Source organism: Mus caroli, unplaced genomic scaffold (assembly GCF_978045245.1).
Source record: "Mus caroli unplaced genomic scaffold, Mus_caroli_1 scaffold_1, whole genome shotgun sequence".
Classification (NCBI taxonomy): domain Eukaryota; kingdom Metazoa; phylum Chordata; class Mammalia; order Rodentia; family Muridae; genus Mus; species Mus caroli.
In genome coordinates, this window is record NW_028227256.1 from 88,463,517 (window position 1) to 88,486,598 (window position 23,082).

General features: G+C 44.6%; 1 protein-coding gene across 9 annotated transcripts in view; it reads right to left on the reverse strand.

The window, feature by feature from the left end:
* The window catches only part of Hdac4 (histone deacetylase 4), a 242,546-nt gene that overhangs the window by 60,083 nt on the left and 159,381 nt on the right, over positions 1-23,082 (reverse strand). For 8 of the 9 annotated variants that reach the window (XM_029480595.2, XM_029480601.2, XM_029480609.2 and 5 more), the window contains 3 exons: positions 12,137-12,257; positions 6,124-6,245; positions 1,746-1,877 (listed from right to left, as the gene is read on the reverse strand). In XM_029480595.2, coding sequence (XP_029336455.1) covers positions 1,746-1,877; positions 6,124-6,245; positions 12,137-12,257 — 375 coding nt within the window. The remainder of the gene's footprint in view (positions 1-1,745; positions 1,878-6,123; positions 6,246-12,136; positions 12,258-23,082) is intronic. The other variant, XM_029480630.2, reaches the window with a different exon arrangement.

The following is a 23,082-nucleotide window of genomic DNA, read 5'->3' on the forward strand; positions in this document are numbered from 1 at the left end:
CTCTTCAGCCAGCATGAACTTCATTCCAGCTGGGAAGAGTGGTATGCTAACCTGCCGTGGCCCCTGGCCCTCCATGCAGGGTGCAGGCCTCTTCTGCTCAAGGATCTTTGCTGCTCCCTTGCTCTTCTTGGAGCAACCCTAACTAGAGTCCCTTTCTCTCTGTTGCCTGAAAACAGCTCTATCTGAAGCGCCATCCTGTCACAAGTGCCCAGGTGGTTATAGTGACCTAAGTAGCACAGCCTGGCTCCCAATTTCACTTATCTATCAAGCTGTAGCTCCGAGGCCACCTTCTCCACAAGTTTACAGAGCATACAAGTGATTATAATACACTTCAAGCCTGCCCAAGGCTTTCATGAAGACTCCCACCTAACAGTCAGACCTGACCCGCACCTGACCCGCACTGCCATGCTGGCCCCTCAGGTCACCTCCCTTGGGTCATGCTTTACTCAGAAAGCAGAGGGCAGGCACCTTCTTCTCACATGACTCTCAATGGGCATGAAGAAGCAGCAGTCATTGGGGGTGTGTGGCACTCAGAGGAGCCTGACAGAGACTCTGTCTCTTGAATGATCTTGCCAGTGAGAGTGCATAACCTAGGTACATGCAAGGAGTGGCTCACACCAGGTACTGCTACAGGCAGCCAGGCTGCGCAGCAGTGTGAGCAGCTTCTACTCATATGCCCCTAAAATTCCCAGTGATGGACAGTGAGTATGGATTGTAATGCTTCTTGGGTTTCCCTAGATGTTTCTAATAGTACAAGCAGAGGACAGATTACAACCATGATAAACATGAGTTCTAAGGGTACCAATGCTTCTTTGTGTTTTTAGGTAAGGTGTCTCTAATAGAGTAAGCAGGAGACAACTGCATGAAAAGGAAGGCTGTGATAAGCTACACAAGTGTCAGGATCTTCTTTGCACAGATCCAAGATCTACAAGCCAGTCCTTGAGTGAGGACTCACTGGCCCTGTGCCTAGAAGGCCACAGAGCCCTCTGTCCTGAGGGCAGGTATATGAGACTTGGGTACTTGCTCTGAAGGACTTGGGCACAGGAGCCCTTTTGTTTTCCCCTGGAACATCTGCACAGTCACTGAAACAGACTGGACCAACTAGACAGGTGCCACTTACAGACCAACAACCAGAACTGTGACCTTCCAACAGCATGCTCAAGGCTAGGGAACTCTCTTCAGGCCAGCTCTGAACAGCTTCCTTTTTCCTAGATGGTAGGATGGATTCTAGGTGCTGGTGTGAGCCCTGGCTGAGGGGAACACTTAACCTACGAGGGAGGAGCTGGGAGGAGCGTCCCCTGGTGAGAAGGGCAGGTGGGACCAGGATCAGTATGGTCACTGAAGTGGAACTAGCTGCCCTTCCTCTGATCAGCCAGCGACATCAGTGGGGAACAATATGGAAGCTCAAAGGCCTCACTATGCCTGTGGGCAGCAGAAAGTAGGCAGAAACATGCCATCATCACTAAAGGGAGGAGCTGTTTTCAACCTACCTTCAGAAAATCTCTGAATGCCAGGTAGATAGCTCTCTCACTTGGGCCCAATGGCAGTCCTCTGAGGGAACTGAGTCATGAAATAGGACCTAGCCAGCCACTCAAGCCCCACATTTCTAAGTGGTTGGACCTGGCATGTGCGTCACCACTCAGCAGGACAGCATAGGGAATTGGGTTGAGCTGAGACACATTGTTAGAGGTGTCAGAGTGCAGGGTGTGTGTTAGGGTCAGAGGCTTACCTGCTCCCTGACATACCTGTAACATCCAGGGGTCGCTTTTTTAGAGCAGTGGCCACAGGGCCATCTTTCCTGCGCAACAGGGGGCTGCTCCGTCTCTCAGCTACTTTCTGCTTAAGCCTTGAGCGTAATTTCAGGTTAGGTTCAGAAGCTGTATGGAAGGAGATGTTGTTATAGCCAGGCAGACACAGCTGGGGTCAAGGGCATCACACTGGTGGTTTAAAATATGCACAGCTGGTAAATCTCCACTTAAGTATGGACTGCAAGGCAGGGCTCCTCTGTCAGTGGGTACAAGCTCCTGTTAGCCCCATTAGTGGATGCAGTGGGTGGCTGCCAGGGCAATAGGTGTGCTTCCATTCTACCCTGAGGACATTACCATATTGTCACTGACTTACTGGGCATAGCAAGAACCTACTGAAGCCTGACAGTCACTCAGTGAGGATGCCTCTTAAATAATGGTCTCCTAAACAATTCATCTGTAACTTTAGAGTAGTGCTGCCTTGAAACCCGAGGAGAGCTTTCAAGGCTGTCACTTGTGACATCATCACAGCTTCTAATTTACTGGCCTGCTTGTTCACCTGGAAATACCTGCATCTCACAATCCTGAAGCAGACAACAGTTTCAGACCCCAGCAGCCTCTGTGAAGGGCAACTGATACTCCAAAAATCAGGGTGAAGGATTGGCTAGGCTGCTTCTCTGCACTGAGGCACAGCTCAGACCCTGACCTTCTTTGCTGACACTAAGGGCACAGCCGAGGCTGGGACTTGGTTTGGCTTCTGTAAGCAGCTCTCCTGTGCAGACAGATTCATGTAAGAATCTGCAACTGTGAGGCCATGACAGACTTCCATCCTCTTCAGGAAATTGCAGACCCACTTCATCCCTACTCCTGGGGTGGCACAAGCCACGAGCTTCACAGTCTAGCATGGGTTGGGAAAGGGCAGGAACAGTCTCTGCAGCCATCAGCTCTCAGACATAGGACAACCTGGGAGAGTTAAGAGCCAACATGCCAGAGCCCCCTGTCCTTTCAAGCTTGGGCAACATGTTCATTTGTAGGGCAGTGAAATGTCACCTTGGTCTCTCTGAATCCTGGGAGAAGTTCCCTACCTCCATGTGGCATTACTCTCATTCCCCCCACGAATCAAGACTCAGACAGGCTAGGGTTCTGAGGAGGCGACCTTGGGCAAACTTCTGTTCTGGCCTGGGACATGTAGGCAAATCTGAATCTTCTTTTGGAAAAAAGATGAGGCAGCATTAGGATTCTCGGGCAGAGTGGGACTAAGCAGATCTCCTAAACAGCTTCCCAGAGATGTAAAGGCAGGGTCTGATGGATTCCCAAGAAGAGAAAGAAACCCAAACTTTTAAAGGCCTGTTACCTTACTAGTCTAGTGCTCAGTGAATACTAGGACCTGTGTTCTTAAATTTCCTGGTTTACAGAACCAAGAGCCAGCTAAACTATTTATTTCCCATACATTTTTTGGGCTTGGGGATTTTGTGATTGCAACAGAAAATAGACCAGGACAAGCAAAACCTTTATGAAGAAGGCTCCTGACAATGAGGGTAAGGATCAGTGAGCCAATCAACTCCTCAGCTTTTGTGAGAGTGTTGGGGAAAAAAAAAAGCAGTTAGTGTTTTTAAAAGGCCATAGAAACCCAGTGAGAATAACTTAAAAAGTTATTGCGTCTCTATTTTAAGTTATTATGTGTATGGGTGTTTTTCCTGCATATATGTTGGTGTGCTACATGCAAACAGTGAGAAGAGGGCATTGGATTCCATGATACAGGAGTTACAGATGCTTGCGAACTGCCATATGGCTGCTGGGAATTGAACCTGGAAGATCAGCCAGTGCTCTGTCTTCACCACTCAGTCCAGCCCTGAGGGTACTTTTTTAGGGTGGCCTGAAGCAGTGGGAAGGGACCAGGCCCTACCTCACCTGGGACTCAGGCAGAATTTTGGTATGAAAAGAGGGATCCTGCAGCCGAGACACCATTGCTGTCTGTCAATAGTACAGAAAGGACCAAGGCCTTTGAAAGGAAGTCAGAGCTGGGTGACAGGAGAGGTCAGACCAGAGCCTGGATTTGGAAAACTGTAAGCTTGACATTCAGCAGCATGCAGGCCTGAACTGAGTTGTTTCCATGTGGCCCTTTGCTTAGTGGAGCTGAGAGGGAGGCTTGGTAGGAAGTCACAAGGTGGAAGGAGTCCAGACCATCTAACAGTTGGGCGGAGTGGAGTATCTCCGAAGCCATGAAAGTGTAAAAAGTAGCTGGGGCAGGACTAAGGCAGCTGAGCTCTGTGCATGAGAAAGCTCAGGTATGCTGCATGTTATTTTCATGAGAGAAGGAAGACAAGGCACCACAGAGGTGTGAGCTGCCACCCCAGGGAACCCACCAAGGACTATGCAAATATGCCTTGAGTGTAGAAGAAATCAGCAGGAGATTGCTAAGGGTTTATTTCACTTTGAATAAGGATTAAAGTCCTTTAAGGACTGAGATGGACAAACTGCAAGATCAACATGAATAATATAAAGTCAGAGCCAGAAACTATTCAGATACAGTTATTTGAGACTGTCAATGTAACTTGACCATGGTACCTCATGAAGGGAATATCACTGACTGTCTTTCATAGCACCACTTCATCAGAAATACTCAGAAGTGTACTTAGCACTGGCAACATCAAGGGCTGGAAGAAGCCATGTCCAGTATACTTCAGGCCATTCCCTGAATACTGCAGGAAATTAAATGCTTTCTCTGAATCCTTATTATTAATATCACTCATGTACTGGTGGTGCCTCTTAAAAACTTGGGATGTAACCAAACCTTAATTAAGGTCTTCTGAAGCCTCTCCAGAGTAAGAGAAACATTTGTTCCTCTATTCTCAGGGAGTGGGGTCTGCAGGTGGGCTGTACCAGTGTCTTGGCTTCCAACATTCCCCAGAGAAATGCACAAGAACCAACAGAAGTGGGTTGAGACTTGTAGAGAAGACTCAGAGCCCTGTGGACATCCATGGAAGGCCACATGGCTGTGTGAGCAGCAGTGGCTAATGGTGTTAGGGATTCTGCCTCCTGTTCTGACTATCTCTCTGGGAGCATGCTACCCATGACCCAAAGGCTTCTGAGACTAGGAACAGAAGGTGACTGAACTCTAGCACCACTATCTGTAGGGGAGGGATGACTGCTTACAGTCCTGCTGTTACAGTGCTCTGGGCCAGACACTATCTTCCTGTTGACCTCTGGAGGAAGGTACCCCATGGGTTTTTCAAGAGTATCTATCCTTTGGTGAGAGCTGACTACTCTGCATTTAGGCCACATCTTTATCCTTCTACGGAAGATCCCACCCACCTGAGAGGCAACAAACCTGACATGGCCATTCCACCTCACACACTGCAAGTTTAATCAAGCCCTGTTTATGCTGAGCTAAAATGTCCCTCCATTCGGCTCTTAACTCCTGGGTCCAGTTTGCTCAAAGCCACGCTAAACCACAACTGAGCGTAGTATCCTCTGAAACTTCCTAGTTTAGGAAGAGATAAAAGGTGAGCCTGTTTATCTCTGTGATGCCCTGTGAAGGCTAGGGCAGCCTTGCTTAGAACTAAAGGAGAAACTTTGAATTTCATGGACTTGTTTAGTAAAAGCAGGTGTGCCCCTAAGATGTCACTTCTGAAGAACTCTGGGCACTGCTCTGCAGGCTGGGGTCACATCTTCACCATACAGGATGAGGCTATGTGGGTCCATGACCTCTGGAATAACCTCTAAAAAGCCCACCTTCTTGCCATCCCAATGAACTGTCCACAGCCATTCTAGCCCTTTTCTAAGGCACCATCCTCTACAACTATCACCCAAGAAAGCAAGACTATAAATACTGGCTTGTCTTGTGTTCTAGCATATTCCTCTTCCTTTGATAACAGTCTAGTCCCCTTTATACCCTTTGTCCATAAGAGAGCTGATATACAAACCTGTGGACCAGGAGGGATATCCCCACACCTTTTTCATGGGACCTGCCTTCACTCTGTGTGCCTTAATTATCCCTGCTGGGTATCACCCAAAGGCCATGCAGAATCCTTACATACTCTCTGACCTTGGCCAGTACATTTGCAGAAGCTGTCACTAGTCCTAGAACTAACCTACTGTTCTGGACTGTAGAGCAGAGCATACTCCCAAGAGGGGATGAATCAAGGTACTGTGGGGATGAGGCCAAGTTCTATAATACAGGAGTACATGCATGAGACCCATTCCTTTTGGGATAAACCACACAGAGTTTAGGTCACTATTGAAAGGATGTCTGAATGCAAAAGCCAGTCTCTTAAACTATCCTAAACAAAATGCCAAAGCACTGCCTGTGGCTCACCAGAGCTCACTAGGGCTGCTGTCAAGATAGAGGCATTCAGGGAGCAGAATGCACACTAACCTGTTTTCCTAAGAGGAAAGTCATCTTTGGCGTCGTACATTCCCAAGACGGGGTGGTTGTAGGAGGCTGACACCCCACTCTGGGGTGGAGAGCTCTGGTCAAGGGAGCTGTGCTGTGTCTTCCTGGAAAAAGGCAAAGATAGATCAGTGTGCCCAGGCATCCCAAGCCTCAGGATACCAGGTTTTGAAATCTGACCTTTTGTTAGCGACTCTTCCCCCACAGGAGAGGTAAGAGTAAACAAACAAACAAACAGGCCAAAAAGTAAACAACAGTGCCCATAGCCCCTGACTGTGTAACCTAGGGCCCATTCTCTGCCCAGATCTGCCCTCTGGGATTTTTATATCAGTCTGTCCTCAGAGGGTTTGTCTTCAGGATGCAAGTAGTGGAAGTCAGTGGGCTCAGGCATGAGAGATCATAGAAAGGTGCAGATAGAAAGATGGGGTGAGTGTGGACTCCTAGCAGATGCTGGCAATACCTATGACTGTCTCCCCAAGAACAGGGCTTTTGGAAGACTTTCCTTTTGAAGAACATGTCCACCACTCATGACTACTAGAACAAATTCCTCAGCCATATCCTTTCTGGGACAGCTCAGTAGCATCTCAAATCTCTATTCTGGGAGTTACTATAGGAAATGAACTTCCAATGGACATGCATAACTCAAAGTTATAAAAATGGCCAGATGGAAAAGGTTACATGTAGATGGATACTCAGAGCAGAGAGCAGGAGGGGGAGGAGAAAGAAGAAGAGGAAGAGGAGGAAGAACAGAAGCAGAAATAGTAGTCTGGTTGCAGGGTACGTCTAGGGCACTGAGGCCATCCTAGGCGACCTTTAGCAAAACTTTGTGGATGTACCAGCAGCCAAGCCTTCCTCTGAATTCTGACAGCATGAGACATTCTGTGGTCTTGAGTACAGGAGATCTGTTTAATGGCTCAAAACACATCTGCTTACTTTCTAGTTTAGACTTTGCTAAATGATTTATTTAAATATACATTATTTGCATTCCACACATTGGGAGTTATGTGAACCTAGAGTGGGAGCTCTCAGATGAGCACAGGCAGGTGCATATTTAAATATTTGAAAGTGTATCATGCAAAGAATGGACTGAAGGGACTCTCAGACACATCTAAGAAGGCATCCCTGAAGACTTCTTACATGCTAAGCTAATGGGGTCCTTGGCATCCCTTTTGTTTTCCTCCAAACACAGAATGCTGTGTGTGTGTGTGTATTGTGCACATGCACATGAGTGCACTCATGTATAGGTTAAAAAGATAGTCAACTATAGGAAAGTAATTTAATATGGTAATTAAAGAAATGCAATAAAGACAACTAAACAATTGTTATGTTTCATGACAGGGTTTCTTCCTACTAAGGAGTAAGTTGGAAAAGTTGGTCACTCCAGATCTAGTAGACCTCCTCCCACTGATCTCATCTCTCAAGGTCCTGCTAATATTAAGACCCACTTTTCTGTCGTGGCTGTAAATGAGCTGGAACAAGAGGCTACTCTGAACCACCTGCCTCGAGCCAGGCCCACAGCTCTCAGAGCTGCTTATATCTCCTTATCTTGTAGAAACACTTCTTGGAGCTGGAGCTGGTTCTGGACAGTCAGTGGAGCCTTTGTGGGAGTCCAGAGATTACAGAAGGAGGACCTCCATGTCCTCATAACCAGTTCACCCATAAGGAGCAGCCCCCTTCTCATGGTCCTTGACATTGCTCCCTTTGCATGCCAGGAACAGGCAGGCACTTGGGAACACATGCCAGCAGATAGCCTTGGTGTGGCTTCCAGATGCCAGGCTAAGTCACCTTACCCTGGAATAAACTCACTGAAGAAGTATCCAGATGTGTGATCAAGATCAAAATCCCATCCCTTGCTCAGTCTTATGCTAACACTACATGCCCCATCACTGACACCTATGTATACACCAACCATCTAAGTTTATAGCTTCCTACTCAACCTTCTTCCACACAGACTAATCTACCACCACATTCCAGAGGCAAGGACCACAGAGCAGCTGCTAACTCTCTCTGACCAAGAACAGCTACCAGCTTTCCGACCTTGGATAACTAGTCTAGGATGCAGACAAAGCCAGGATAGGAGGATGCTGGTTTACTGACCAGGCCTTCTTTAAAGGAAGTCTTTGGAGCTAGGTGTATACACATTAGTGGACAAGTACCTGCCTAGCACGTATGAGGCCTGGGGTTCAATTCCCAGCAGGACCATCAGCACCACCAAAAACACTAGGTAAAACAGAGTGAAAAAAGGCAGTTCTTGTCTTACTCAAGACAGAAGAACAAACTTCTGTTTTCTTTCTAACTACCACCTTGAATGTGAAATAAAACACAAATTAAAACATTTAAATTTTATCAAAGATGGGCTTTTCCATTATATCAGATTTATACTAGTGATTTAAAATAAATAAAACTTGTTAATCAAGTGGAACATTACAGTCCAACAGAAATGTGTGAACTACACATTTAAGTTACATTTTCTAGAAGCTATTTAAAAATGAGTAAAAGAAATAGGTGAAATTAACTTTAGAATTCTATTTAACCTGAGATATAAAAATACTATTTCAATATAATTAATATGAAGCTTATTCATGGAAATCCTGTGGTCTGGAGTTTCTGCAAGCTTCAATTTCACAGGCCTGGGATCTAAAGCATGGACACATGGCACAACATGGCACAAAGTAGGCTCAGATGAAGTTTTAAGCCCCAAATTGTGATCACTCTCCTCGCTACATGGATTATCACCATCAATCAAGCCTTGAACATTCCCAATTCCAGACCATCCCCTCTGCCCCTTTGCTGATGATTCTTTAGCTTCATTGGGCTGAGTCCAGTTTTACATGAGGTGTGGCTGTGTGTCTGACCTAAGGACAGGACATGTGAGGTTTCCACACTGCTGCATAATTGCAGGGTATAGTGGCCCAACCTATCAGGCCACTCACCTGCTACGGGTTTGTGGGTCCTTTCTGTTAGGACCACAGAGTATACGCCTGGTGTATACTTGCAAATACCTGAAGGTGCACTGCTGGGTCACAGCATCATTCTTAGATCTGGTAAACCATTTCCAATAGGACCATTTCATCTTGCCCTAGCTGTCTGTGAAGGAGGGGAGAGCCCTGCCACCCCTGCTCTGTTAGTTTAGCCAGCCCTGTAGGTGAGAAGTAGTGTCTCACTAGGATGGCAACCCACACGGCTTATTGTGTGGTACAGCTGTTCACATCTTTGCCATCTGTTTGCTAAGCTGCAGTAGCTTCACAAGCACTCTACAGATGCACACTGGAGGATTTCCTACTGCTTGCTTTTGGGGGACTGGTTGATACAAGGGTTCTTTGTTCAGCTCTGGCTGTCCTGGAACTCACTCTGTAGACCAGAATGGCCCCAAACTAATAGAAATCCACCTGCCTCTGCATCCTGAGTGCTGGGATTAAAGGCATGTGCCACCACTGCCTGGCTGCTTGACTTTTTCTTAAAGGTGTCTTTCAAGGAGCTGTTTTAAATGTTGATGGGGCCTAACTATTTCAGGTAATAGGGTCACAGCTGATGACACTGATGAAGAGATGCTACAAGTTCTTACATAGAACATGTTGTTAATTTTAAATAGTTTTACTCATCTCTCTCTTACCAGGAGGACTCTATTTATTTGTTTATTTTATGTATATGAGTACACAGTAGCTGTGTGTATGAGTACACAGACCATATTCATCTCTTAAGGATAATTTCACTGTTGAAAAGAAACCCCTCCTTCATGTTTCCTTCTAGAAGTTTTGTTGCCTTAGCCTTCATACTCAGATCTCAATGGCTCTGGGCTGCTCCTGGCAATTGTCACATGATGTATGAAGCTGGATAGTGGTTTGGTTCTCTTCTGTCATGGTGTCCTAGTGGGTCAGACACTGCACCTGGGTGGACCTCCATGATGGCTGGTCAGGATCCTTACATGGTTATCAAACTCAAGAAAAACAAGCTGTCTTCTTGGATGATGCGTCTGATATCAAGTTCTGTCCTGTCTAGCCACCTCAATTCCAAACTGCTTCAGGAAGAGGGCCTTGTACAGGAACCTTCCTGAACATCCTGCTCAGGGCAAAGGCACCCCCCACCCCCACCCCCTGCCACCCTTCCTTTTCAGGTGCTATTCCTTTAATCCAAGTATGTCCTGGACTCCCTTCCCTACACCGTAACTCCTCAACTGGAGGAAGCTACCTGCTGGTTGAGTCTTTCACCCAGCTCAACACACCTCCACAACCCCTATTCCTGTCAGCCTTTCTTCCTGTTCCATTTGTCTATTCAAGTGTGACTGCCCTCCTGGGGCTGTTGATACAACTCCCAAGTCCCACACCCTGCAAAGCTGCCTCTTTGAGCCCTGTACTTTCTTGTAACAGCACTACCCACTGAGCTCCATAGGACCTAAGTTGGACTGCCCTATCTTGTTCTCTGAGAAGTGGTCCCCGTTTGTTCCTTATTATGATGACAATAACCAACCTGGTCTAGGAAGCTTCCCCTTCCTAGGTCCCTCTATATCTTCTAGGCCCTGTCTGGTCCTACTGCCTTTTCCAGTTGCACTCTGTGTCTACCTTCAAATCACCATCCCCCAAGGCCTATCCTTGGCTACCTCCCCCTGACCATCCAGACTCCCACATGTAAATGTAGGACAACAGAACCCCTCCATGGCAGAAGTCCAGGCTGACCTCTCCAGCAGAGTCTGCAGAGAACAGCCCAGGCTGAGGCTCTCACAATTACTCTTCATTCCACCTCATGGGCCACCTATTTCACCCTCTTCTGAGTTACACAAAGGCCAATAGCCTGCTTCAGAAGACATGCAGTGTGTGCAGCCACAGAGCCTAAGTGACAATGAAGAGTCTCACTGTACAAATGCTCTTCCCCAGGTTGTTGTGGGAACTGAGGTCTTCCATGTAAATAAATGGGCTACTTTAGTGGGACCAGAGGGGTTTTAGTAGAAATGGTTGTCCATTTTGAGACTCTAAGAAAAGCTATTTTTTTCCCTGAGTAAAATTAATGACTTCATTTTGATTTAGGAAAACTACCCCATTGTTTCTTTCCAGTGATGAAACGACCCTAAGAGCAACATAAAATTATTGCAAATTAGCCACGTGTTCTGTGTGAGAACTGCCCAAGTCTCCTCAGTGGGCTCTACAGCACACCACAAACAGCACATGCTGGGGAATCCACCCAAGCCGTTTTTTTCTTAATGCTGGGCAAGTCAGCTGCTTGCATCTCAGCATAGACATGATCTGCTCTGAGCTGCCCAGATCAGATGCATGCTCTGACCCAGGCTGATCTCTCATCTTAATTGCACCCATCTCTCCCAAGGATTCAGTAACTGGATCGTAAAGATGTTGTCAGGTCCAAAGAGAATTCCAATTCTCCACAAGACAACATGCATATTAAAAAATGACGGTATAGGCTCAGGGTAAGTTAGACTATAGAAGGACTGCTAAAAGCCTACAGTCAGTAATCCTTAGGAACCTTTAAAAAGGTTTGTGTTCACAAAGGTGTCATTTCCATTATCTTCCCTTGGTTCTGGCAAAATGAACATGGCACTCTCCATTGACATATACCTCTTGTTGCACATTAAAGCCCAGGCTGGCCTCTAGCCTCCTTCTGTCCTTATTCATACTTGTTATGGGTTTCAAAGTCCACACTAGACTCCTGGTCTTCCTCACCTCCCCTACTCCTCCACCCTCTCTATATAATACAAGGTTTCACCTTCTGCCTCCTCCATTCTTGCTTCTTTTGAACATAGTGCTGTCTATGGATGACTGAGCCAGAGGTCCTCACTGCCAGGAGTGCCACTTGGTGACCTTAAGATCCACGCCTCGTCTAGCTGACCATGACATACACTACCCCAGACCTCCTCCCTTCAGATCTGCTTATATAGCTTTAGGGGCTCAGTATCTCTGCCACCCCTATATTGGGTGATCTTTGAAAAACTCAAACCTGTCCACAGAGCTGAGTATGCCAGACACCCAAAGAACAGGCCCAGGCCACTTACCCATACCAGTAGCGGGGATCACTGGAAATGCAGTGGTTCAGGTTCCGGTGAGCTAGAGCCTTCTTCTTATTGAGAACAAACTCCTGCAGCTTCATCTTCACCTCTGTGCTCGCCACAGCACCTGGAAGGGAAGCCGAGAGTAAGGAGGAGAAAGCAGTGTGGAGCAGGCAGTCTGGGGCACAAGGCAGGAAGAGATCTTCCTCTTCAGTGCTCTCCCAAGGCCAGGGAGCTTTAAGGGGAGGTCTTCTATCTAAGCACTGCATGAGTGCACTCTACCAAAACACAGACTTCAGCATGAGAACAGCTTCTGTTAGCTAGCACAACTTATTTCTACTGGGAGGTTTCATATCCATGTGCTAAAGTTTCAGAGCCAAGTGCTGGAAGCATGGTGGCTTCACTTTTCTAAATGAACAAGCAGCAGACTCTAAATTCCACGCAAATGGAATTCTCTACACAACCACCCTGGGGAATAAGGTTCTACTGGGTAGCAGGGTAGCCAGTGTGCAACACACACTAGTGTACGGCTTTCCTAGTATCCAGTGCGTTTCTGTCCCCTTCTGTCTGGTGCCACACACTCTGGTGGGCAGATATTATCATTCTACTCAGGTGGAAGTTGTATATCTAAGGGCTTTCTTATGGTATGGTGACTGTTGCTGAAAGGTATATTAAAGAAAACTGTAGAAACAGACTACATAAAGATGCCCCTACTCACCCTGCATAATCTGGGATCTACAGATTTTCTGCGAGATACCTCAGTACTGTGCCTATGCATCCTTGTACTGAAGACTATGGTAAGGACTTCCTGCTATAATACAGTATTCAAATACCATCTTGGATGATCCCAAATACTTCATGTAGCACAAAGGACCAACAGAATGATCCTACCACACAAACAACCTCAAGATATTTTGCTAATATATTTTCCAAAATGTCTCTGCACATTGACACCGGCTCCTTCCACTGGGCATCAGTGATAGATTCCGCTTTTCAGCACTCAGGGTTAACTCCTGAATGCAGACACTCCACTGGTACCCTAAGGAACTGGGGACAGCTGTGGGACCTACTGTACTACCTTGGCTTGGTTCTTTCCAGGAGTTGCTGTGTGTGTGTGTGTGTGTGTGTGTGTGTGTGTGTGTGTGTGTGTGTGAGAGAGAGAGAGAGAGAGAGAGAGAGAGAAAGAAAGATGGGGTGGCTATGTTGTTTTTGCTGCTTGTATAATTTATTGAGAGCTTACACATTTAAACTTTGGAAACAAGGAAACCTATAAGCAGGCATTCTGAGGCCCAAGTTGTTGGTGGAAGGTGTAAAGGTCAGGTGACAGTCTGGAGGTGAGGTACTGCATCCATCCATCGTTGTGTCATTTCTAGTCAGAGTCTGGATGTGTGACACTCACACATTTACTTTCTATGAAGTCTATTTTGGATATTCTTGTCAGAATATGTAGTGTGCATGCCACATCCTTCCCTCACCTTTTTGTTAAAGCTCTGCCATTGATTTTTTTTTTCTTTCAAAAACTGGATAATAATTGGGAGTGAGGAACAGAGACTCTTGGTGAGTATTAGCAAACCCATTAGGTTCAGTCCCCAAGATAGACAATCAGACAATCAAGCAGACAATCCTTTCAGCTAGCCTTCTGCTCTGGCCCTGGGTTCCTTAGTACTGTTTTCTCTGCAGGCTCTAAAGCCATCTTGGCACATGGGCACCCCCTTTCACCTTCAACACATGGCCGAAGCAGAGTTACTGCTGGTTACAGTCCTCTGGTCCTGCACGGCAGCCCAAGTGTCCAAGCTGCCCCACTGATCTGAAGGCGTGGAGGGTGGAGGATCTATAGACCCTAGGCAGCAAACCACCACCCTCCAGTACTACTCTCCCACCGTCTGCCAATGCATGGACTTGGAGGGATCGTGTATTCATGGAACTGTTTGCTCTCCATGTGACACTACTAGATACTCCTGAGAGCAACAGGCTAACACTGAACAGAAACACAAGCAATGCAAACCAAGAAAAGGGTAAAGCTTGCAAACACACCAGGTGCCTTTATAATCAACAATAAAGGAAATACCCTGTGGTGTGGTGGGAACAGAAGAGCTACTTGAAAAGTGAAACCCAAGCCTACCAACACAAAGCAACTAGACATCACTGCTAAACATACTGAAAATAAAATTAGCATTTTTACCTTTACAAAGATGAAGCTGTTAGGTTCTTTAATGCTCTGCCACTGAGTATCACCCAGCCTGGCGTCATTTTCAAAGTGGCTCAAGAGTTTTCCCCCAAGTGAGGCCACCAGCCACCAGAGCTGTGCTTGTAGCCAGAGGCATGACATGGAGCCGTGCTATCTGACTCTGCCAGGACAGACCTCCTGTTCTCAGACCTCAATGCTCCCAAGTGTGTCCAAATGGGAACATGGTTGATAAAGGTAACGCTGCTGTTACCTGTGAGGGAAAGTGCCATGTACTCTTAAGAACTCACTGTTGGTGGGGTGAACTTATGACTTGTTATCATTAAGTAAAACTGCAGCATGATTAGGAATTAATGTTTTAAACTGTAAATGTTTATAGATGTATACAAAACTCATTAAATACTAAATAAAGTCAGTTACACAAAACCTTAAGAAATGAAATCACGAACACTTTGCACTGAGTTTGCAAATGTTTGGAAACTGAAGATGCCTCCTGACATTTGCATCTGCTGGCACAAACAAGACTCCCCTTCATGGCTGAGCTGCCCGGCCCCGACATAAGAGCATCTCCCAGTGTTGGTCTGCGTAGCTGCCTTCTCCCCACAGGACTCCATTCTTAGGGCTTCGAAGCTTGAGCAAGCTTGCCAAAGACTCAACTGAGCAGTTTATTATTAATAATAAAACCTGACCACCCAAATCCACAAAGTGAAAACCACGGCTGCTGCCTGTAATAGGGCTGGAGTGCAGCTGGGAACATTCCAGCACAGGGTCAACATGGGGCGGGGCTTAGCACATAGCACAGAGATCATTTCTGACCCATAAACAGACCTGAGATGTTTTCTGAAGTCATATTCTGCAAGCCTTGAAATAATATTTTTATTGGATCATTTTTGTAAACTCTGAGAAAGTAATTCAGACTGAGCTGCTTTTCAGCAATGAGAAAAATTGTTATTTGTTGGCTGGTTGTGGCACAGACTGACTGGCTGATGTTTAAAAATCTGAACTGTAATCTTTTGATAAACAGCCACTATTTCCCATATTCAACAAACAAACAAAACCAAAGCCAAGTATATAGGCTACACACTGAGGCACATGTGAGCCACGAATGAGGAAGGGAGTGGCTAGTCCAGGGCTGAGCACTGTACCAGTGGATTGGGCTCTGTGAATGTGCTCTATAGGGCAGCGCTACCCTTCATGTACATGGTCAAATTCCTCACATACTCCTGTGAGGACAGGGAGATTGCTTCCTGGAGGAAGGCAGCCCATCATGAATGTAAGGGAAGCCACGAACTGCAGTACACTGGTCTAGATCTCAGTGCTGGCTGCACTTGAGAGCTGCTACGGAGGAGATTGCTGACCTCAGGTTCCCTGCTGGTCAATTCGCCAGATCGGCTGGCCTGAGAGTGATACATGTCTGAGCAGTCAATTACAGAGGCTGAATCTGCACACATCCTCCTGCCTATATGTTGTTCCCAACAGGTCTGCAACTTTACCTTGGAAAAGCCTTCAGTGCCTTTTGGGAATTTGCTCCGTAAGGCCACTGCTGAGTGAGGTGTGACAGTGCCTGTGTACATCATTCAGGCTTAGCATATCCTTCCAAATACTGGCAAGGAAACTATCTTGAAATTCTACCAGTTAAGGTGAAAAAAATTAAATATGTTCATATTTCAAGAGTGAAACATCACATTACTGATAACTCTGTTAATTTTGTAAATGAAAGCAATTTCTTAGTATTTGAAAATCATGAGATAGAGAAATAAACTGACAAGAGACCAAATTAGTAATAAACTTAAAATATGTTTTGAAACAATTTTTAAAACATACAAAATTATATTGGTATTATTAGATGACTTCCCTATTTACATTTAGAAGTAATTTGGCATAATAATCTTTACACTTAAGCTTGAGAACAAATTTACTTGACAGTCATTTAATTTCTTTTAAAACCATAAGGACTTTGTTTTAGAAAAGTCCCATTTGTAAATACTTCTAATGAGGATTCATTAAAGGTGAGATGTCAATTGTGCAAACCTAAAGCTTGTTACAAAGGCAAACCTCTAACCCCAACAAATTCTTTCCATGCGGACAAGATGCAGACCACAAATAGAACAAAGAGGAAAAAAGTCCAGAGAGTTGAGGGCTCCAGACTATAATGACCAGGGATTCAAGCAGGTTAGCTTGGTTAAACCTGCTAGGAGTGGTCAGGAGACCTGCAGGTTTCTAAGGCCTCTACTGGCAGCTCAGGAACACTGGGGGACCTGGAACAAAGGGTTAATTAAGCTGGACAGAAAGGGACAGAGAATGAGCCACCATGGTTGATGGTTTCCTTGTAGGTACCTGATGATCAGAGAACAAGTAACACAGGGGACCAGGGCAGCAAACTCTGGAGTGCAGTGAGGAGGAAGCCTCAGGGGCTCAGAGGCAGGCCCATAGAGGGCACCATCCTCATAAGGAGGCCTGGCACTCACCTCTGATCAGCTCAGAACCCTTCACTTAAGACAACTGAAATGTTTTAATGCATCTGGGTGACATCACAAAGCAAACAGGAAACCCTGTCTCTAGGCCAGTGAACCACATCTCAGCCTTCCATTTAGAGACCAGCACCAGGCCAAGGTACCCTGATAATGGGAAGGGGTGACAGAGGGAAGAGAGAAGCAAGCAGCTGGGAGAGACCCAGCCAGAGGGGCCATTCTAAAAGAACTAACTATGGATGGCAGAAATCCCATGGAAATTATAAATATCTGAGTAACAATGTGAAAATGGTTATCTAGCAAATGAAAAATCCAGTAGATGAATTTAACAGTAGTTTACTTCACAGGAAAATATTAAATTAGTATAGTGGACATCTGAAAAGAAGAAATTACCACAAGGAAGCAATTGGGGAAAATGTAGGGGTTGTAGAAAATGGCCCTAACATGTGGAATTAGAGTCTCAAGTACACTGTATTAGGAATAAAAGGTAGTGGGTTTTTTGTTTTTTTTTTTTAAGATAAAAGGTGAAAATAATCAATTCTAAAATTTTGTAAAAGTATTAAACCACACAGACAAGACTAAGACTACCAAGGAAAACAAAGGAAACTGCAGTTAAACTCATAGCTGAAAAATATTTCAAATATACAATGGAAGAAAGCATCTTCAATAAATGGTGCTGATTTAACTGGCTGTATGTATGTAGAAAAATGAAAATAGACCTATATTTGTCACCTTGCACAAAGCTCAAGTCCAAGTAGATCAAGACCTCAACATAAAACCAGATACACTGACTCTAATAGAAGAGAAAGTGGGAAGGAGCCTTGAACTCATTGGCACAGGGGGAAATTTCCTAAATAGAACTCTAATTGTGCACACTTGAAGATCAGGGATTGATAAATGGAACCTCCTGAAACTGGAAAGCTGTAAGGCAAAGGGTATAGTAAGACAAGTCAACAACCTACAGATTGGGAAAAGAAATCTTCACTAACCCCACAGCTGATAGAGGACTAATATCCAAAGTATAAAAGAACTCAAGAAGCTAACCACCAAAAAAACCAAACACCCAATCAAAAAATGGGGTATAGAACTAAACCAAGAATTCACAACAGAGGAATCTTGAATGGCTGAGAAGCACCTAAAGAAATGTTCAAGTCCTTAGTGATCAGAGAAATGCAAATCAAAATGACTCTGAGATTCCATCTTACACCAATCAGAATGGTTAAGATCAAAAGCTCAGGTGACAACACATGTTGGAGAGGATGCAGAGAAAGAGGAACACTCATCCATTGCTGGTGGGACTGCAAACTGGTACAACCACTCTGGAAATCAATCTGAAGGTTCCTCAGAAAGTTGGAGATAGATCTACCTGAAGACCCAGCAATGTCACTCTTGAGAATATACCCAAAAGATGCTCCACCATGCCACAGGGGCACATGTTCCACTATGTTCACAGCGGCCTTATTTGTGATAGCCAGAAGCTGGAAACAACCCAGATGTCCCATGATAGAAGAATGGATACAGAAAATGTGGTTCATTTACACAATGGAGTACTACTGAGTTATTAAGAATGAGGACATCCTGAGTTTTGCCGGCAAATGGATGGAACTAGAAAATATCAGAGGAGAGACTCTTAATAGTAGCCAGATAAGAGATTATCTCTCAAAAAGGAACAATAGGAATGATGGTAATTTTTGAAGGAAATAAGATCTTTAGAGCACCAAGAGAAAATAAATATTAACCTAATAAATCTACACTCAGTAAAATTAACCTTCAACAATCAGAGACAAAAATTCATCATCACTAGATTCCGTGAAAGAAATAGAAGGAAAATCGCAACAGATGAAACCTCAACCTCGTGGATAAGAGTCGCACCTGAAAAGGAGATTTTGAGTCCTAACCGAATCAGAGGATGCTCGCTCTGTGAACCTGAGTAGATGTGATGGAGTCAAGCAGGCCGTGCTAACCACAGCTGTGATCAGGAGAGGAGTGGCAGAACAACAGTTACCAAGCTGGCAGGAAAGGAAAAGCCATCATTAAAGTCTAGAGCAAGAAAACGGAAAGACAAGAGGTCGATAATTGGGGTTTGTAAAGAACGGTGACCCTCATAAGGACAAACATATCAATATGAAAAAAAAATCAATAAAAAGACAAAGTTTGATTATGTGTCAAAACTTATTGAATATAGATAATGTTGTCCTTAGAGAAAAATTTATAGCTTTACATTCAGATGTCAGAAGAGAAGGCTGGAACCAATGATTAAGAGATGTGTAACTCACAGAATGAGAAGGAGTCAGAAACCCAAAGAAAACAGAAGACAAGGGGAGAATACAGTTAATAGAAATGAACAAAGTAGAAAAACACTGAAGAGACTGTCCATAAAGCTAAAAGCAAGAATTCTAAGCAGACTGACATAACTGGTAAGTCTCTGGATCAGCAATTCTTTTTTTTTTTTACATTTTAGTTTTATTTATTTATTTATTTATTTATTTATTTATTTATTTATAGACTTTCCCTAGATAGCCCAGGCTGGCCTCAAACTTTTAATCATCTCTCTCATCCCTTCTTCAGCCTTTTAAAACCAAGTTGCCCCCCCCCCCCCAGAACAACTCACCTCTCCTTGCCACCTATCTGAAACAAAAGCTACTCATTATTGGACACAGCCACAAAGATTTCACTACTGTCCCTGTACAGCAGGCGTGGACGTCTGTTAGTCGTGAAGTTCCTTGCATGATTTATTAAATCTATTAGTTACAATGCAAATGTCAGATAAGTCTCCAATGCAAAGATGAAAAATTAACAATAAAAGTAGTAGAAAAATCTTGTGTAGTTTTATAGTCTTTAGGTGGAGTTCTTTCATTATATATAATCTCAAACAATTACAGAAGGAAAGTAGAGTTTCCACCAATAAAACACCCTTTCTGGTGCTCGAGATGTAGAGTTGATAGTGTGTTGGTCCATCAGTCACAGAAGCCTTGGTTCACCCCTGGCACCACATAACTCATGTGTGCTCATGATCTCAGCACTGGGGATTGAGAGGCAAAGCATGTATTTTGTTTCTATTATGATACACTTATTTTTTTTTGATTTTTAATATTTTTATTACATATTTTCCTCAATTACATTTCCAATGCTATCCCAAAAGTCCCCCATAGCGCCCCCCACTTCCCTACCCACCCATTCCCATTCTTTTGGCCCTGGCATTCCCCTATATTGGGGCATATAAAGTTTGCAAGTCCAATGGGCCTCTCTTTCCATTGATGGCCGACTAGGCCATCTTTCGTGGATCAGCAATTCTTAACCTGTGAGTAGTGACCCATTTGAGGGCTGAACAACCTTTTCACAGGGGTCACCTAAGACCATCAGAAGACACGGATATTTATGATTCATAACAGTAGCAAAAGTACAGCTATGAAGTAGCAACAAGAATAATTTTATGGTTGGGGGTCACAACACCATGAGGAACTGTATTGAAAAGTAGGAGCATTAGGAGAGTGGAGAGACTAAAGAAGAAATGTAAAGAAATCAAACACCCATCAACAGAGAAGGTGCTAACATCCAACACCGAGGATGTGAAATGGGAAAGCACCACAGTTCATACAGACCAAAGAGAGCTCAGCCTCAGGCCAACACTGTTGAAACACCAAACTTGTAATGCAAGGCATTACAAGAAGGAAAATGCTGGCCAATATCTGTACTGCGTGTTTTGTGTATCAACTTGACACAGCTAGAATCATTAGAAAGGAAGGCGTCTTCAGGTGAGGAAATGCCTCTATGAGATCCAGCTGTAAGGCAAGAGGCCATTGGGGGTGGTGCCATCTCTGGGCTGGAGGTCTTGGTTCTGTAAGAGAGCAGGCTGAGCAAGTCATGGGAAGCAAGCCAGTAAACAGTGCCTGTCCATGGCCTCTGCATCAGCTTCTGCTTCAAGGATCCTGTCCTGTTTTGAGTTCCTATCCTGACTTCCTTCAATAGCGAACTGCAATGTGTAAGTGTAAGCTAAATAAATCCTTTCCTCTCCAACTTGCTTTTTGGTCTTGGTGTTCCATTGCAGCAACAGAAACCCTAACTAAGACAAATTCTCACAAATAGAGTTGCAGACATACAAAATACAAGCTAACCCAGCATGCAACACATAGAAAAAGATAATGCTTTATGCTCAAGGTGAGGAGGGCTATTTATAAATGTCAGATAAAATTTCTATTCCAATAGATCTATTTGCCACATTCACTAAATATGTCAGATAAACAATAATCCTATGCCCACCTCCCAAAGATGCTGAAATATCTGAGGAAAATCAATATCTATGCATATTCAAACTCACAGCACTAGCAAAGGAGGGTAACTTGATAAACAGGACAGTGAGTAAAGTCTTCTGGAAAAATGTGCCTGCCTCCAACAGCAGAAGGGAGTCAAGACTGCCATTTTAACTCATCATTCTAGTGGAATCCTAGTTAGGTCAGTCAGGTAAAGATGGGAGAGACATGAGGGCATTCTGGTTGGGAAGGAGGAGACAACCTGCCAGTGTTTATGGAGGATGTGCCTCTATAGGCTGAAAACCTGACCCACCTTGCTGGTAATTAGAACATGAGTTTCGCATGGTTGCTGGGCACAGAGTAAAGAGTCAGCAGGTTGCTAATTGCTTTTTCAAAATTGCAAAACCAAGCTATGCACAATAATGTTAACCAATCAGATGGCTTGAAATATGCCTGGTAAAATACATGCAAGTCTTCTGAGCAAACAACTCTAACATTTTGGTAAGAAAAAATTAGAAAGGCCCAAAGAATAGTGAGGTGTTAGGAATAATCAAGGCTGTAAAATATCACATCTCACCAACTAGATACGCAGAGTCAGTCTAAGGATCAGGTAAACTCAGGACATGTCTGGATCAAGTTTAAGACTTTCAACGTCCCAAGAGTAGGGAAGACTAGCACTGCTGGGCCCAGGCTCACTTCTAGTTTGTGGTAACTGAAGCTTAAGTACTGATGCAATGACAGCAAAGGCTGACATCACCAACAGAGAGCATGGAAGCACATGGGTGCAGACACTGGTTCTCAAGAGATCTGAGGGGTCAGATGCACACCCTAAACTATGCAATACACACACCACTTCCAGCAGAATGGACATCCACACAAGTAGGAAACTACTCAAGGGCAAAATGGTTTGGGAGAAATGTGTATTTTTAAAAACACAACCCAAAAGTACACGGAGAAAACTGAGAGACTAACAAACAGCATTATGATAAAAAAGTCACCCCTCGAAGGGAGAAAAGGGCTGGTAATGCACACAACTCACAACAAGGACTGTTCCATAACACACAAGGAACGGCTTCATACCAAGGCCAAAGAAGCTCTTATCTGAAGCACAGGCAAAGGCCTGACTGAACACTCCCTGGAAGGGGAGCTCTGCCAGGCTAGTCATAGAGACTCACATCACACCTCAATGGCAGTCAGGGAACTAGATGCTAGAGAGATCTCCATCCACTACAGAGCTGGGACTGAGATAACTGACAGCCGCAGCCCTGGGAAGTGTAAAGCCATGGAGGCTCTGAGGCCCTGCCGTCCAACTGCTTGGACTCTTTGCTAGCTGGTCCCTAGGTGCCAGCTTCCCTTTCAATCTTTGTTGTCATAGACCTATCTGTCTGCATCTTTGTATATCACATGCCAAAACGATTTTCAAACAACGTCAAATAACAGACTTTACAAGAATGTTTTAAGCATACGCATCATGTTCTGTAGTACAGATGGAGATTAAAATTCATACAAAAATTTGCTACAATAATTTGTTAAAATGGCTAGCCATTTTCAGTGTTTGCAGATAAAAGATTTGGGGGGGTCTGGCCATGTGATGCTTTGATTGAGAAATGTCCCCCCTAGACTCCTGTACTTGAATGATAAGTCCCAGTTGGTGTGATATAAATCAAAGTTAGGAACTTTTAGGAGGTGCAGCCTTGCTAGAGGAATTATGTCATGGGGTGTGTGTCTGTCTGTCTCTCTGTCTCTCTCTGTCTCTGTCTTCTCTCATGAAATGTGATCAGCCTGCTTCTTGCTTCTGTTGTCTTCTCTACCATAATAGACTCAGCCCCTATGGAACTATAAACCAAATGAATTCACTTTTCCTTCAGTTGCTTTTGGTCATAGTATTTCTGTCACAGCAACAGGAAAGTAACTAATACAATCTGCATGGTAGATTTCAGTAATAATGAGCTACCTGTGGCCTCTTTGCTAGGGTTAAATTGGGCTCTTCTCAGGGAGGTCAGCCACTTCAATGAAGGAATGGGCCTCAAAGCAGGACTGGCAACA